The sequence below is a fragment of the Oncorhynchus kisutch genome, unplaced genomic scaffold (genome assembly GCF_002021735.2).
Source record: "Oncorhynchus kisutch isolate 150728-3 unplaced genomic scaffold, Okis_V2 scaffold3827, whole genome shotgun sequence".
NCBI lineage: Eukaryota > Metazoa > Chordata > Actinopteri > Salmoniformes > Salmonidae > Oncorhynchus > Oncorhynchus kisutch.
The window spans coordinates 148372-162065 of record NW_022265772.1 but is presented as its reverse complement, the minus strand read 5'-3'; the positions used below and the strand labels follow the sequence as shown (position 1 = coordinate 162065).

At 42.5% G+C, this 13694-nt stretch overlaps 2 protein-coding genes across 4 annotated transcripts; both read left to right on the top strand.

Annotated features, from left to right (window-relative positions):
• The first annotated feature begins 2766 nt into the window (after positions 1-2766).
• Positions 2767-4673, top strand: LOC116371927 (TOG array regulator of axonemal microtubules protein 1-like). Its single transcript, XM_031821070.1, has 4 exons — positions 2767-2879; positions 3262-3524; positions 4177-4282; positions 4434-4673. The coding sequence occupies exons 3-4, from the start codon at positions 4214-4216 to the stop codon at positions 4671-4673; spliced, it is 309 nt and encodes a 102-aa protein (XP_031676930.1). The 5' UTR covers positions 2767-2879; positions 3262-3524; positions 4177-4213.
• A 3970-nt stretch (positions 4674-8643) lies between these two features.
• On the top strand, positions 8644-12326 carry LOC116371925 (uncharacterized). 3 transcript variants are annotated; one of them, XM_031821068.1, is made up of 14 exons: positions 8646-9125; positions 9385-9524; positions 9631-9702; positions 9828-9911; positions 10035-10181; positions 10271-10351; positions 10477-10626; positions 10744-10793; positions 10915-10984; positions 11077-11163; positions 11257-11355; positions 11478-11558; positions 11664-11768; positions 12221-12326. In XM_031821068.1, the coding sequence occupies exons 1-14, from the start codon at positions 8966-8968 to the stop codon at positions 12299-12301; spliced, it is 1407 nt and encodes a 468-aa protein (XP_031676928.1). In that variant the 5' UTR covers positions 8646-8965; the 3' UTR covers positions 12302-12326. The 3 variants fall into 3 exon arrangements, with proteins under 3 accessions (XP_031676929.1, XP_031676928.1, XP_031676927.1); XM_031821067.1 differs by lacking the exon at positions 12221-12326 and adding an exon at positions 11954-12099; XM_031821069.1 differs by lacking the exons at positions 9631-9702; positions 12221-12326 and adding an exon at positions 11954-12099 and having other exon boundaries at positions 8644-9125.
• The last annotated feature ends 1368 nt before the right edge of the window (positions 12327-13694 follow it).

Sequence of the window (13694 nt, the reverse complement as noted above, 5' to 3'; positions counted from 1 at the left end):
TTCTTTAATCATAAAGCCATCCATTAAGCGCTCTTTTCCATTTCTCATCGTGACCTCGTACTTTCTTTCTCCTTTTACTCTACATCCCACCACCTCTCCACACACCTCTTTAATTGCACGTAGTAACTCCATCGTCGTGACCCTATCTTCTCCCATCAACTCCACTGCCACCGTAAATTCTTTACCATATTTCATCTCTCCTTCATCTCCATTTTTCTTCCGTTGAGCATTTTCTTTGTCCTTGTCCATTCCATTAGCCATTGCCATGTTGTCTGTCATAGTAAAGAAAATTAACACCCAAAAAACTCTCCCCCAAGCAGCAAAACTGCAAAGGGGGAAAAAACGAACCAAACTTAAACTTGTTCAAATGCAAAAATCTAAATTATACTCCAAAAAACGATGAAAATAACCAAAAAAGCTCTCAAGCAAACAAACACTCACGACTTAATTACCAACACCTGTCAAACTTTCCAAACAGGAAGTGCTCACTCAGGCCGGTGTGGTCGTAAGCGATAAACTATCCCTTGGTGCACTATATAAAGTCAAAGTGAATCTGATTAACAGCTGTTGCATTTTCACCATTTAGATAAGCATCTTTGTGTCACTCAAAAAGTAGAAGAAATTGCATATACTGTAGCCATAATTTGTAGCACAGATTGTTGGATGAAATACAAACTAACCTTGCTTACTTATTTCAAAGCAAGGGCACATATTTCAGCCTTGTGGGAAAAAACGGACAAAGACAAAGTCTCCCATCCAAGTACTAACCAGGCCCGACCCTGCTTAGCTTCCGAGATCAGACGAGATCAGGCGTGCACGAGAAAAACTCATGTGACCACTTGCCGCAATGTTATCTTTCTGGCTCATTTTTCAAAATAAAAGCCTGAAACTATGTCTGAAGACTATTGACACCCTGAGGAAGCGATAGGAAAAGGAATCTGCTTGATATCCCTTTAAATGGAGCAAAGGGAGGCTATGGAACATGGAGTTTTCAAAATAGAAGCCACTTCCTGTTTTGATTTTCCTCAGGGTTTCGCCTGCAATATCAGTTCTGTTATACTCACAGACAATTACCCCACTCTTCCACCAAGGCACCTGCAAGTACTCAGACATTTCTGTGGGGAATGGCCCTTGCTCTCACCCTCCGATCCAACAGATCCCAGATGTGCTCAATGGGATTGAGATCCGGGCTCTTCACTGACCATGGCAGAACACTGATATCCCTGTCTTGCAGGAAATCATGCACAGAACGAGCAGTATGGCAGGTGTCATTGTCATGCTGGAGGGTCATGTCAGGATGAGCCTACAGGCAGGGTACCACATGAGGGAGGAGGATGTCTTCCCTGTAATACACAGCGTTGAGACTGCCTGCAATGACAACAAGCTTAGTCCGATGATGCTATGACACACTGCGCCAGACCATGACGGACCCTCCACCTCCAAATCGATCTCGCTCCAGAGTACAGGCCTCGGTGTAATGCTCATTCCTTCAACGATAAATGTAAATCCGACCATCACCCCTGGTGAGACAACACCGCGACTCGTCAGTGAAGAGCACTTTTTGGCAGTCCTGTCTGGTCCAGCGACGGTGGGTTTGTGCCCATAGGTGACGCTGTTGCCGGTGATGTCTAATGAGGACCTGCCTTACAACAGGCCTACAAGCCCTCAGTTCAGCCTCTCAGCTTATTGCGGAAAGTCTGAGCACTGATGTAGGGATTGTGCGTGGGAAACATGGGAAACAGTGCTTAAACCCTTTACAATGAAGATCTGTGAAGTTACTTGGATTTTTACAAATTATCTTTGAAAGACAGGGTCCTAAAAAAGGGGAGTTTATTTTTTTGCTGAGTTTATATATATATATATATAGTATTTACAAATTCACCACATTTATGATTTTATATGGGAATCAAAAAGCTTTCATGAATGTTCACCATGTGCTGATGTGCTCAGCACTGTCAACAGACCCCATTATGACATCACAATGTAACGGAAGCCTTGCCATGATATCATTGCTGGTTCGATCTGACAAGCAACATTTAATTTCCACTCATTTCAATGATAGATCTCTCACAGAGATAGGTTAAGTTCTTATTTTGAGAGTGTTAATATTTATCATCAATCGAGGGAGAAAATGAAGTTTTGTAAGGCTCATCAGTTTTTCAAACGTTTTTCCAAAAATATCACTGTTTATTTTGTGGTTTCATAGACATACAGTATGCCTTCATCCATAAAATCTTTAGCTTACATTTTTTTTATGACACACTGTAGAAACTATTTTGCCTACTTCACTTCTGCTATACATTTCATACTGTACCATTGTGATCCAGGGCTATCAGGAGAGCTACCCAATCCCAGAGGGCCATCGTGGCTTCATCAGTGATGCCAGACTTCTGCAGATGCAGAGAGCTGAGAGAGAAGCCATGGAAGCAAAGCAAAGAAAGATAAGTGCTATCCATGAGAATTATGTCCGGACTGCTCTCATCGGGGTTAGCAGCACCTTCGCGCACCACTTCGTCCCCTCTATTCAGTGCATTCCGCGGCCGAAAGCTCCACCAAGGCCTTTGCCACGAAGGCTTGAACACATAGCTCTGGCCCCACTGAAGAACGTGGTGGGGGTGGACGGAGCCCAAGTTCGACCCGGATCTAAACTCTCTGGAGTCCATCCAGGTAAATAAATCATTCAGCAGCATTAGCGTGTGGCCTGTTCCCGTCCCTCCAACTGGAGCTCCCTCCAAGAGGGGCAAGAAGAAGAAGGGCAGGCGGGAGTCGAAGCACTGAAAGTCCAGTCGGACCAGGGCTGTGCTGACAACAACGGACCCATTGACCTGATGGAGGAGGTGAGGGACATCGAGGCTCACCTGAAGGAGGAGGCCTGGAAGGTAGGATGGACTTAAAATTTATTGTAAATGTGAAAGTTTGCAGTTCAGAATTATACTTGGACCGATAAATTGCCAAAACAGATAGTTGTTCCATGTCTTAAGATCAAATCAAAATGTATTTGTCACATGTGCCGAACACAACAAGTGTGGCCCTTACCGTGAAACCAACAGTGCAGTTCAAGAAGAGTTAAGAAAATATTTCCCAAATAAACTAAAGTAAAAATTAATAATAATTAAAGTAACACAATGACATAACAATAACGAGGCTAAATACAGGGGGTATCGGTACCAAGTCAGTGTGCGGGGGTACAGGTTAGAAAGATACTCTCTTTGACAGCATGATAGAATATATCCTAGAATTCTTTTCTGGTCTATACCAAAGGTGGTACATGAGGTGAAGGCCGTGGGCAGGAGAAGTTTGGGCTCGGCCATGTCCACAGGGGAAATAGCCACCAGCTCTCTGGGAAGACTGAGCTCAGTGGATATGAACACCCCTGCTGAGCTCCGTGACTACTTGGATGTTGGGACCCCGGTCAAGTTGCGTGACAGCCCACCCAGGCCTGCCCCCCCCTCCTATCAAGCCCAGGAGCAAACTGCCTCGGCCTATAAGGTTCCTTAGCTTGCCAAAGGCTGCCACCGGCTCAGGTCAGTCCCTCTCATGTACTCACACTAATGTAAATTAGACAGGGAGATGAAGCTAGGTAGATTGATAGAAAAACAGTAGGAAGGGAAGAGACACGAATGGCTTTAGCCCAGGGCCACACTTGATTTGCCTGTTTCACAGTGAGATAACCTTTACTCAAGGCTAATTGGACCCTTCTTCTGAGCAGGGAGAGCACCAAAAATATATGTGCTAAATTTAAAATGATATCATAATGAACTAGTGTTAAAAGCTACAAACGGATATGGAAATTAGTAAATGCATAAATAAATACATACAGTTCATAGAGAGATAGATGTCTGCTGTCAACCCATAGACAAGATGGCAGCCAGTGAGCCAAAGGGCCAAATAAAGACCCAGGCCAGATTGCAGCCCCTGTCCAACCCAGAGCAGGCCCTGACTAAGACCGTCAAGCTGCTCCACTCTGCCTCAGATGACTGGTGAGCATTCACTAGACAAGACCAATGGAGCTAGGCTAAAGGAAGCACAGTGTAGTGTCCTTGGAAATGTAGATTTGAGCTACAGAGCGTAGAAACTTCTGAATTTAAGAGACCAAAGTCCTAATTGATGAACATCATTATAATGTTTTTGGAAAATGTTGTGGAAAATGCTTACGTTTCTTTCACTGAATTGCAGGGAGAAGAAGATCGAGGGCTTGACCTCTCTCCGTGTGATGGCTCAGAACCACATGGACATACTGATGCCTAAACTCCATGATATCTGCCTTGCCATTATAAATGAGGTAGCTGTATTCATTCACTGCCCTATTCATTCATCTGCACAAATCTGCTACATTTGGAGAACAAGTCAAATTATTGTGTCATGTTTCTGATGTTCGTGGGTTGTTCTGCTCAACATTAATAGCTGGTCCTGTGTGTGTTATTATGATTCAGGTGAAGAACCTGCGCTCTGCAGTGTCCTGTGCTGCCATGGCCACACTGGGTGACATGTACGTCCACCTCCAGAGGGCCATGGATTGTGAGGTGGAGGGGACGGCACGCGTGCTGCTGCACAAAGCCAGCGAGGCCAACGCCTTCATCCGGCAGGGCGCCAACTTTGCCCTGGGTCACATGGTGCAGAGCTGCACCCCTACCCGTGTCACGAATGCCCTGCTGGTCGGTGGGCTGAGGTAAAGAGGGAGAGGGGTCAATTAACACTCACTAAGGGGTAGATCCGGACTTCCACAAATTGTCCCATTATCCAAACCTATATAAAATATATTTTGATTTGTTTAACACTTTTTTCTTACTACATGATTCCAATTGTGCTATTTCATAGTTTTGATGTGTTCACTATTATTGTAAACTGTAAAAAATTGTAAAAATAAAGAAAAACCCTTAAATGAGTAGGTGTGTCCAGACTTTTGACTGGTACTGTATATATTGTGGTAATGCAAATATGGTACAATCCAAGGGTGCAAAGCTTTTGGAGACTTACCCAGAAAGACTCACAGCTTTAATCACTGCCAAAGGTGATTCTAACATGTATTGTGAATACTTACGTGAATTAGATATTTCTGTGTTTCATTTTCAATACATTTGAGAAAAAAAAATGAAACATGTTTTCACTTTGTCATTATGGGGTATTGTCTGCAGTTGGCTGAGATAAAAAAAAATTACAACTATAATTTTATTCATTTGGAATTCAGGCTGTAAGAAAACAAAATGAGGAATAAGTTAAGGGGTATGAACACTTTCTGAAGGCACTGTATATCTGCAAGAAAGTGATAAATGAGCGACTCTTTGAAAGGGGGTCATATATACATTGCCTTATAATTTTTAAAAAAGCTATCATGCTATAATCGGCATTGTTTCTCAGACCAAATCTTCATTCTGGTTTAAACAAAGCAATCTGATCATGCTCCAGTAATAACATGCTACAGGGATTTTTTTTTTTTAAATGGCTTCTGCAAAGCACATCCACACGTCCAATCAACATCCACACATTGATTTCATTCTTCGGGTCTTTATTCAAACACAAACATACTTGGAATAAAATGGGGTCAAGTTTGGACGGTCGTAAATATGCAAAAAGGCAATATTGTAAATTTCAGGACCATGGACAGCAGCAATATCGGCATAGTGATATCTGTCATCCAGCACCACATAACAGTAGACAGCAGCCATCTCATGTGAAGTTGGCACTGGGGAAATCCCATGTAATGAGAAGCGAGGCCAAGGAGGCAAAAAGTCTGAAGGACAAGACTCCCACAAGAACTCTATGCTAAACTGTTCTGCCACATTCATTTACATTTACATACATCTTTAGATTTGTAAATAATAGGGAATACATCTGCAAATAATTTAAACTGTTTATTCAAACTACACTGTACAGCTTTTGTGTGTCTGTGCATCGTAGGTACAACTGTAAGCAATTCCGTTCTCAAATGTCTGTTTAATGTGAGAAACAACATGAAAAACACCTGTTAGACCATTACAATGCGGACTGTCGTGCATTTTTACTATTACCAACAAGACAACGAAGTGATACGTGTCATGGAGACTTATAACGGATACTTTCCAAACCTCAAAAGTTCCTTCGCTGAGTGATATTGTTTACTACACTATTATGCATACAATCCAAGTCATACATTTATTGTCATTCATACTCTTATTTTTAACCAAATATCATTGCAAAAGTGTTCATTGTGTCAATTCAGAGCTCGGAAATATTGGAATAATGTGATTAAGGGGACTGACACTCAAGGCACACAACAGGATAACACAACAACCACATTTTCAATTGACAATCATTGCTTTAAATGGATGTGGTCGATTGTTTATATATGCCTACACAAATCTATGTATTTAACTTGTAAACCAAGGTTGGATTAGTTGGTCTGTTCTAATTGCAGCATATTGGACGACTCCACCATCATTGATCATTCGCGACTTTAAGTCATTCCTGTTATCTCTAGAGCATCCCGTATATCTATAGCGCCGCATTACTTCCCCATCTTACCATGGATAGGGTTTGGTGCATTCCGGAGTTCATTTATGGTCCCACAAAGGTAATCTTAGGAGAAATTCATTTTAGCATACTGTAAATGCCTGTGCATAATATAGCATAATTATTTTCATTATCTTCCAAGGAATTCTGTAGAAGCAGCCTTTATTTTCAGACTCTGCAGGCCTGCTGGGAGGAAACATATTACAATAAACAGGTAAGATTCATCCCACAAAAACATAAACAACAGAAAGAGAGTTGTATTTCAAGACAGTTTAGAGAAGGTGGTCATAAGAGTTCTTAATATCACTTGCAAATTGTGAGGCATGAGCAGTTGTGAAATGTTGTGAGAGGCCCTTCTGAAAGAACATGATATGAATGAACATACAATATACTTTAAAAAAAGTATTGTAAGGCTTGAGACAATTAAGACATGGATTATGTATGTGTGCCATTCAGAGGGTGAATGGGCAAGACAAAATATTTACATGCCTTTCAACGGGGCATGGTAGTAGGTGCCAGGGGTACCTGTTTATGTCAAGAACTGCAACGCTGCTGGGTTTTTTACGCTCAACAGTTTCCCGTGTGTATCAAGAATGGTCCACCACTCAAAAGACATACAGCCAACTTGACACAACTGTGGGAAGCATTGGAGTCAACATGGGCCAGCATTGTACACTTCAGTACATTAATAGTATTGGTACTGTGTTCTTGCCGTAACCTGTAAAGCTGGCGCAGCCTGCGAGGCAGTGGGAGGTGTAGGTGATGCCGTTGTCTGAACACACAGGGTCCCACTCCCCAGCCAAGCAGTAGCAGTCTCTGTTACACTCTGACAACAGGCTGCCATCGTACACCAGGGGACCTGGGGGACAGAGAAAATGGCTGGTAATAATGATGTTTAAATAATTGTTGCTGAACTATCATTGACACAGGCACAGTGACAAAACAGCCAGGTATCCTGGCTCTGTAACAACCATACTGTATATTCCCACAAGAGGGAGCCCCGGCACAAGCCCATGTGTGTTTTGGTCTAGCTCTCCCTCATATTCCACTGATCAAAAGTTTTGTTTTTATCAACCCACCAACCAACCAATCAGATGTCATATTTACTCGTTGTAGGACACGGACAGACCAGCCACCTGAACGTTGTCACACTTAGTGCCAGACTGCACTACGCCAAGCTTATACCTCTTCATCAGTAGACCTCCCAGGAATATCCCCACTGCACCCACAGGCAGGTTCAACTCACCTGGAAAAGTTATACTCACACGTCTTTAGTGCTACCAGTGTGCTGGAGTTTCATTTCCACTCATGTATAACAAACCTACAGGGGATGGGAGAGAACAAAAAAAGTGTATTTAATGCCATTCAACATCAGTGCTGACAGGAGGGAACATTTCAGTTGGAGCATGTCCAGGTTTCTATGGCTTCGTTGAGACAGGCAGCCCAATTCAGTCATTGTTTTGAGTAATTGTTGTAACTTTAATGTGTTCATGTTTAAGTTAATTCATTGAGCTGTAATTAAAGATATTTCTTTACAGTTATTTACATATGTAATTGTATTGGTTAGTTTTGAATTACGCTTTTGACTGCAAGTTCCAGAATGCCTTGCGACAGGAATGAGCGCGAGAACGCGCCAGTTATGTGCAGGTGCAAAGTGATTAAGCTGACCTTTCCGCTAGCATTTTACCTGCATTGCTCTGTAGAATCTAAAGTTCTTAAATGTAACGTGAACAAGTAATATTACTAAAAGAAGCGTTCATATCAACCCCGACATCCCGAGTCATTACTTTGAAGACAGTTATTCTAAAAGTAATTGCTCTTTTGACCAATCAGAAATGCTCTGAAAAAGAGCTGATGCGAAAATATCTAACGTGATAATTTCCCATCATTATTCAACAGGCTAATGGGTCTCCAGTTGTCTATATAAAGAGTATCCTTATTAAGTTTGGGAATCAAAGTAATTACACCTTGTTTTAAGGATGCCAGGAACTCCCCATTTTCTATTGATTCTTGAAACATAGCAAGAATGAAGGGAATCAATTTATCATTGAATGCTTTATAAAACTCGCTTATTAAACCATCATTTCCAGGGGACCTATTGTCCTTAAGGCTTTTAATACAGTATTTTATCTCAATTTCAGATAACTCGTCATCACAAAAATCCCTGAAATCATTATCTATCTTCTTAGCAATGTTTGCAACACGTCATGCTCTTATCAACTGAGCTACGAAGGAGCACGTCGACGTCACTAGAATGATGACAAGCCATTTTAACGGATTCTAAAGGGAATCAGAATTCCAAACTAATTTCTATGGCAACACAGTTGTCAATTTTGTAAACAATCATTTTCGAACGTGTGTTGCCAAGAGACAGCTAACCGACGTTCTATGGAACGTTTTCGGTGCGAAAACAACAACTTTGCTGCTGACAACAAACTTGTTTGATTTTTGAGACCTGAGAACAATCGACTGGAAAATGCCTGGGTGCTTTTCAAGACTGGCGGAGAGAGTGCGTGGACGTCGGCGGCCTACTGCGTCGACAGGTTGTTCAAATTCATTTGTGGCTTGTTTTTCTTGTCTTTTTCTGTTTTGCAGGGTTCGTGATCGTCGACAGGTGGACATCGACTTCGAAGAGGGTATGTGGAGTTTACAACTCTTATTTTACTACATTTAACAATGTCATTATAATTTGCGAAATGTTGTGTATTTCTATCATTCAGACTTGGCAAAAATGCTAGTGCTCGAGATGTTGTAGCTTGCTAGCTAACATTAACTTTAGTAACTGTTGCTAAGCAATCAACTTTTGCTACCTAGCTAGCTAATATTAGCAATCTTGCTATTTTTTTTTATGTCCTAACAATAGTTAATTTTATATTCCAATGTTCCTCATTTTAGAAACAACTGTCCTGGATGAGGTCCAGTTGGATGTGCCATTGGATGATGTGCTAGATGTTCCACAGCTGCTAGTCCTCCTTGATGTCCAGAATGCTGCTATCATCCTTGAGGATGTGCCAGATGTGCAGACTATCCTTGAGGTACAATTTTCTGAAAGTTTGGGGTTTTATGTTTGAAAAATATCCCAGATATTCAAGTTGTGTCTCTTTGACATGAAACAAATCTCTTGTCTGCTTTCTGCTTTAGGAGGCCACTGGCATTTGGCAGTTGATTCTGATTAGGTTCAGCCCCCAGTACTGTGGGCCTGTTGTGATCAGGGTAAGAGACCCCCCCCCCCCACCCACCCACCCCCCACACACACACACACACACACACACACACACACAGTCACATCACTGTTACAATGTTTACTGTTTCCAACATGAATGTATTGTAATGTGCAGAACAATGCCGGTCCGGTGGTTAAAGCTTGGAGAACTTTCCAGTTCATCAGCCCCATCATCACCTACATGCGTGGGGGATCCCAGGTATGTGTCTTTGTAACAACCTAATCCTAATCTACATTGTCAGTCATTTGATCTTGATGGAAATGTGTCACAGCAATTGCCGAAGTGGTTTTGTTGATGTTGTCTTGTTGTTTATCTCAACAGCAGGTGGTGGTGAGGATGCACCACGTGAGTAGGGTGAGAGGCCTGGAGACTCAACTGGTGTGGGCCATCTCCAAGGAGACAGCCAGGCTTAGTCCAGAGGGCATCCCCTACTGTGCCACCAAAGTGCAGTCCATCACTTGGATCCAGGTAAGACGTAAATACTACTGAAACAGTAGTAGATTAGGCTTTTCTTCACTTATTCCATTTGGCCTTAATATGTATTCTCTCTTTGTCAGCGTGTGGCTGGCAGGGTGACCCACTATGCGTCTCACCTCCGCCACGAGACGTCTGTGGACGTGACGCTTGGCTGCTACCAGGTAAATAAATGATTTCCTATGTATATAGACTAGACATTACTGGGCATTTTTGCATTCGATTTGGTGTGTTTTCTAATAACGTGTGTGTGTGTGGTAAACCGGTGTGCTGTGTGTGTTTTGAGCAGCAGACTGATGTCTCAGTGGTGTACGCCACTCTCCACATGGGGCTGGACGGGCTTCTATCCTCTTCAGCGTGGTCGGAGGCTGCCTCCTTCTCTACTCCCACCACTCAGCAGTTCACTGACCCAGAGCCTGAGGGCCACAACTGCTATGAGGTCAGACGTTACACACACATACTATTGACTAGGAGCATTAAGATCCTTCCATTGACCGATTGTTTGTTATGTCATTGCACTGGTCACTGATTTTGAATGCTTGTTTTGTTGTCGTAGGGCTGGGAGGAGGACCTGCTGCCTGAGGAGAGGGAGGTTCCTCTGCTAAAGTGAGTTCCTCTAAATGTCTGTGTAGTCTGAGCTTGTCAAATGCTGAAGGATAGTGGTCATAATGCTGTTATCCCCCATTGACTCTAATGGTTGACATGCTTCATTCCCTCCCTTTCACAGCCTCTACCTTACCACCAAGAGAGTGGAGGACATCGCCCTGAGGCTCGTCTCCTTGCGCCAGGCCTTCACTGTGCGTGGACCCACTGTTCTTTTTGTCTCTGTGACTTCTTGTTCTGTCTCCAAGAGGAAGATGTCTCACCCTAACTCTTCCCTCTTCCCTAGACCCTGCTTGGTTCCACCCTGAGCAGGAACCATCTGTTTGTGGCGGGAAAGGTCCTCCTGGGCGGCCTTGTTCAGGCCAACCACATGGTAACTCACTAACTCATTCTCTTTCAAGGGAAAGAGAGCGTCCCTGAGGGGAAATGTGTTCTGTTCACTAAGATGCTCTTTTCTTTGTCATAGGACGAGGCCAAATTCATCAGTACCTATAATGACTTTGTGGACTACCTGAGTGACCCCTCCAAGCGGAATGACATTGAGAGGGAGCTGGCTGAGGCAAAGGTGAGTTCATTAACTCTTTCAAGTCTCACTGAGTTCTTCCACATGCATGTCTTTTATACATCACAGTAGCTGATATTTATGAAATCATTCCTATTTTCTCCAAACGTGTTTTCTTGTCCTAGATACATCATGTGAACATGATAGATGTCCTCTTTGAGCTGGTGCTGTTTGGGATGATGACAGCTCAGAGGTCCCTGATGGTGGTAAGTAGCATCTCACTGGAACATGTTTTGATATCGCTCTATTAGCAGTTTCACTTAAATTCCTCATCTCTTCTCTTATCTTTTCTCCTCCTTTGTTTCCTTTAGCACCCTGGTGGGTTCGTGGAGCGTCTGTATGCTCTCCTGTACTCCTTCCTGCCCACTGCTGCCAACATGGAGCCAGAGGCTGATAGAATCCTACTGCTGCTCAATGTAAGAGTCAAGAGGTTACTTCCTGTTTACTTCCATATTCTTAGTGTACTTCCTTTTGACTTCCTTATTCATGGTTAACCAGGTTTCAATGCCATTTTAGGGGGAGTATTTCTAATTGTCTCTCTCCTCTTGATAAGCTAGTAACTCAGAGCCATTTTCTATGTGTTGTGTGGTGTTCTCTTCAGGGCGGACTGATGGCTCTGCTAGATGACATGTTTGGCCAGCAGCTGGCCTGGTATTTTAACTCCGAGTCTCTGGTCACTGAGCTCTCCAGCCTCCTGGAGTACCACTTGGAGAACCTCATGGCCAGCATGTAGTCCTACTGCAGGGACCATACTCCTTTCTCCTTCTCTCTCTCTTTTGAAGGAATTGAGGACTTGAAGTGCTTTGTTTAACCCTGATTAGTTAACACGCATTAATTTAATGTATTCTCTTGTTTTCTCTCCCCACAGGATTATTGTGACACTTTGCCTCCCAACAGGGCTGTAGACACCAATGCACTACATTACTTTGCACTGAATTTGACATTTTAAAATAAAATAAGTTGTAGTTCAAAAACATTTTTGTTTCTGTCTTTTCATCTATTTGATTTATGACCATTTCCTCTTCCTGGAGGTATAATGCATATATTAGATTATTACATGAACAATGATGCTTTATTATCTGCATATGGAAATAAAAAACTATGTTTAGTTGATTTACAGATACTACAGGCCCACACTTATATGTTTTTGTACTGTGGTTTGTGATACTGGGGCGGCAGGGTAGCCTAGTGGTTAGAGTGTTGGACTAGTAACCGGAAGGTTGCATGTTCAAACCCCCGAGCTGACAAGGTACACATCTGTAGTTCTGCCCCTGAACAGGCAGTTAACCCACTGTTCCTTGGCCATCATTGAAAATAAGAATTTGTTCTTAACTGACTTGACTAGTTAAATAAAAAAATACTGTACTATTTAAAAACATGTAGGATGACATACACTGAGTCCACAATAGACTAGGAACATCTTCCTAATATTGAGTTGCACACTCTTTTCCCCTCAGAACAGCCTCATTTCCTCTGGGCATGGACTCGACAAGCTGCCCTAAGCGTTCCACAAGGATGCTGGCCCATGTTGTGTCAAGTTGGCTGGACGTCCTTTGGGTGGTGGACCATTCTTGATACACATGGGAAACTGTTGAGCATGAAAAAACCAGCAGTGTTGCAGTGCTTGACACACTTAACCCGGTGCGCCTGGCACCTACTACCATACCCCGTTCAAAGGCAGTTAAATATTTTCTCATGCCGAATCACCCTCTGAATGACACACACAATCCATGTCTCAATTTTCTCAAGGTTTTAAAATCTTTCTTTAACTCCCCTTCATCTACTCTGACTGAAGTGGATTCAACAAGTGACATCAATAAGGGGTCATAGCTTTCACTTGGTCAGTCTGTCATGGAAAGAGCAGGTGTCCTCAATGTTTTGTATTATCAGTGTGTGTAGTAACCTGGTACAGTATAAAGTATACCACTAGAGGGGATAATTGCTTCAGTCTTGAATGTTACTTCTCACTATCCCTACATTAACAGTCTGCCATTGTAGACTCCGGTAACTTCAGTATCTTAGTTTTTTTATATTTGCCATTAATGTCTGAACCATTTACCATCTTTCCCACTGAAACCAGTAAATCAGACTGTTAAACAGCCACCACTAACATTGATTGGCTGCTGCCAACACACTGACTCAACTCCAGCCACTTTAATAATGGGAATTTATGGAAAATATATCACTAGCCACTTTAAACAATGCTACTTAATATAATGTTTACATACCCTACATTATTCATCTCATATGTATATGTATATACTGTACTCTATATCATCTACTGCATCTTTATGTAATACATGTATCACTAGCCACTTTAAACTATGCCACTTTGTTTACAT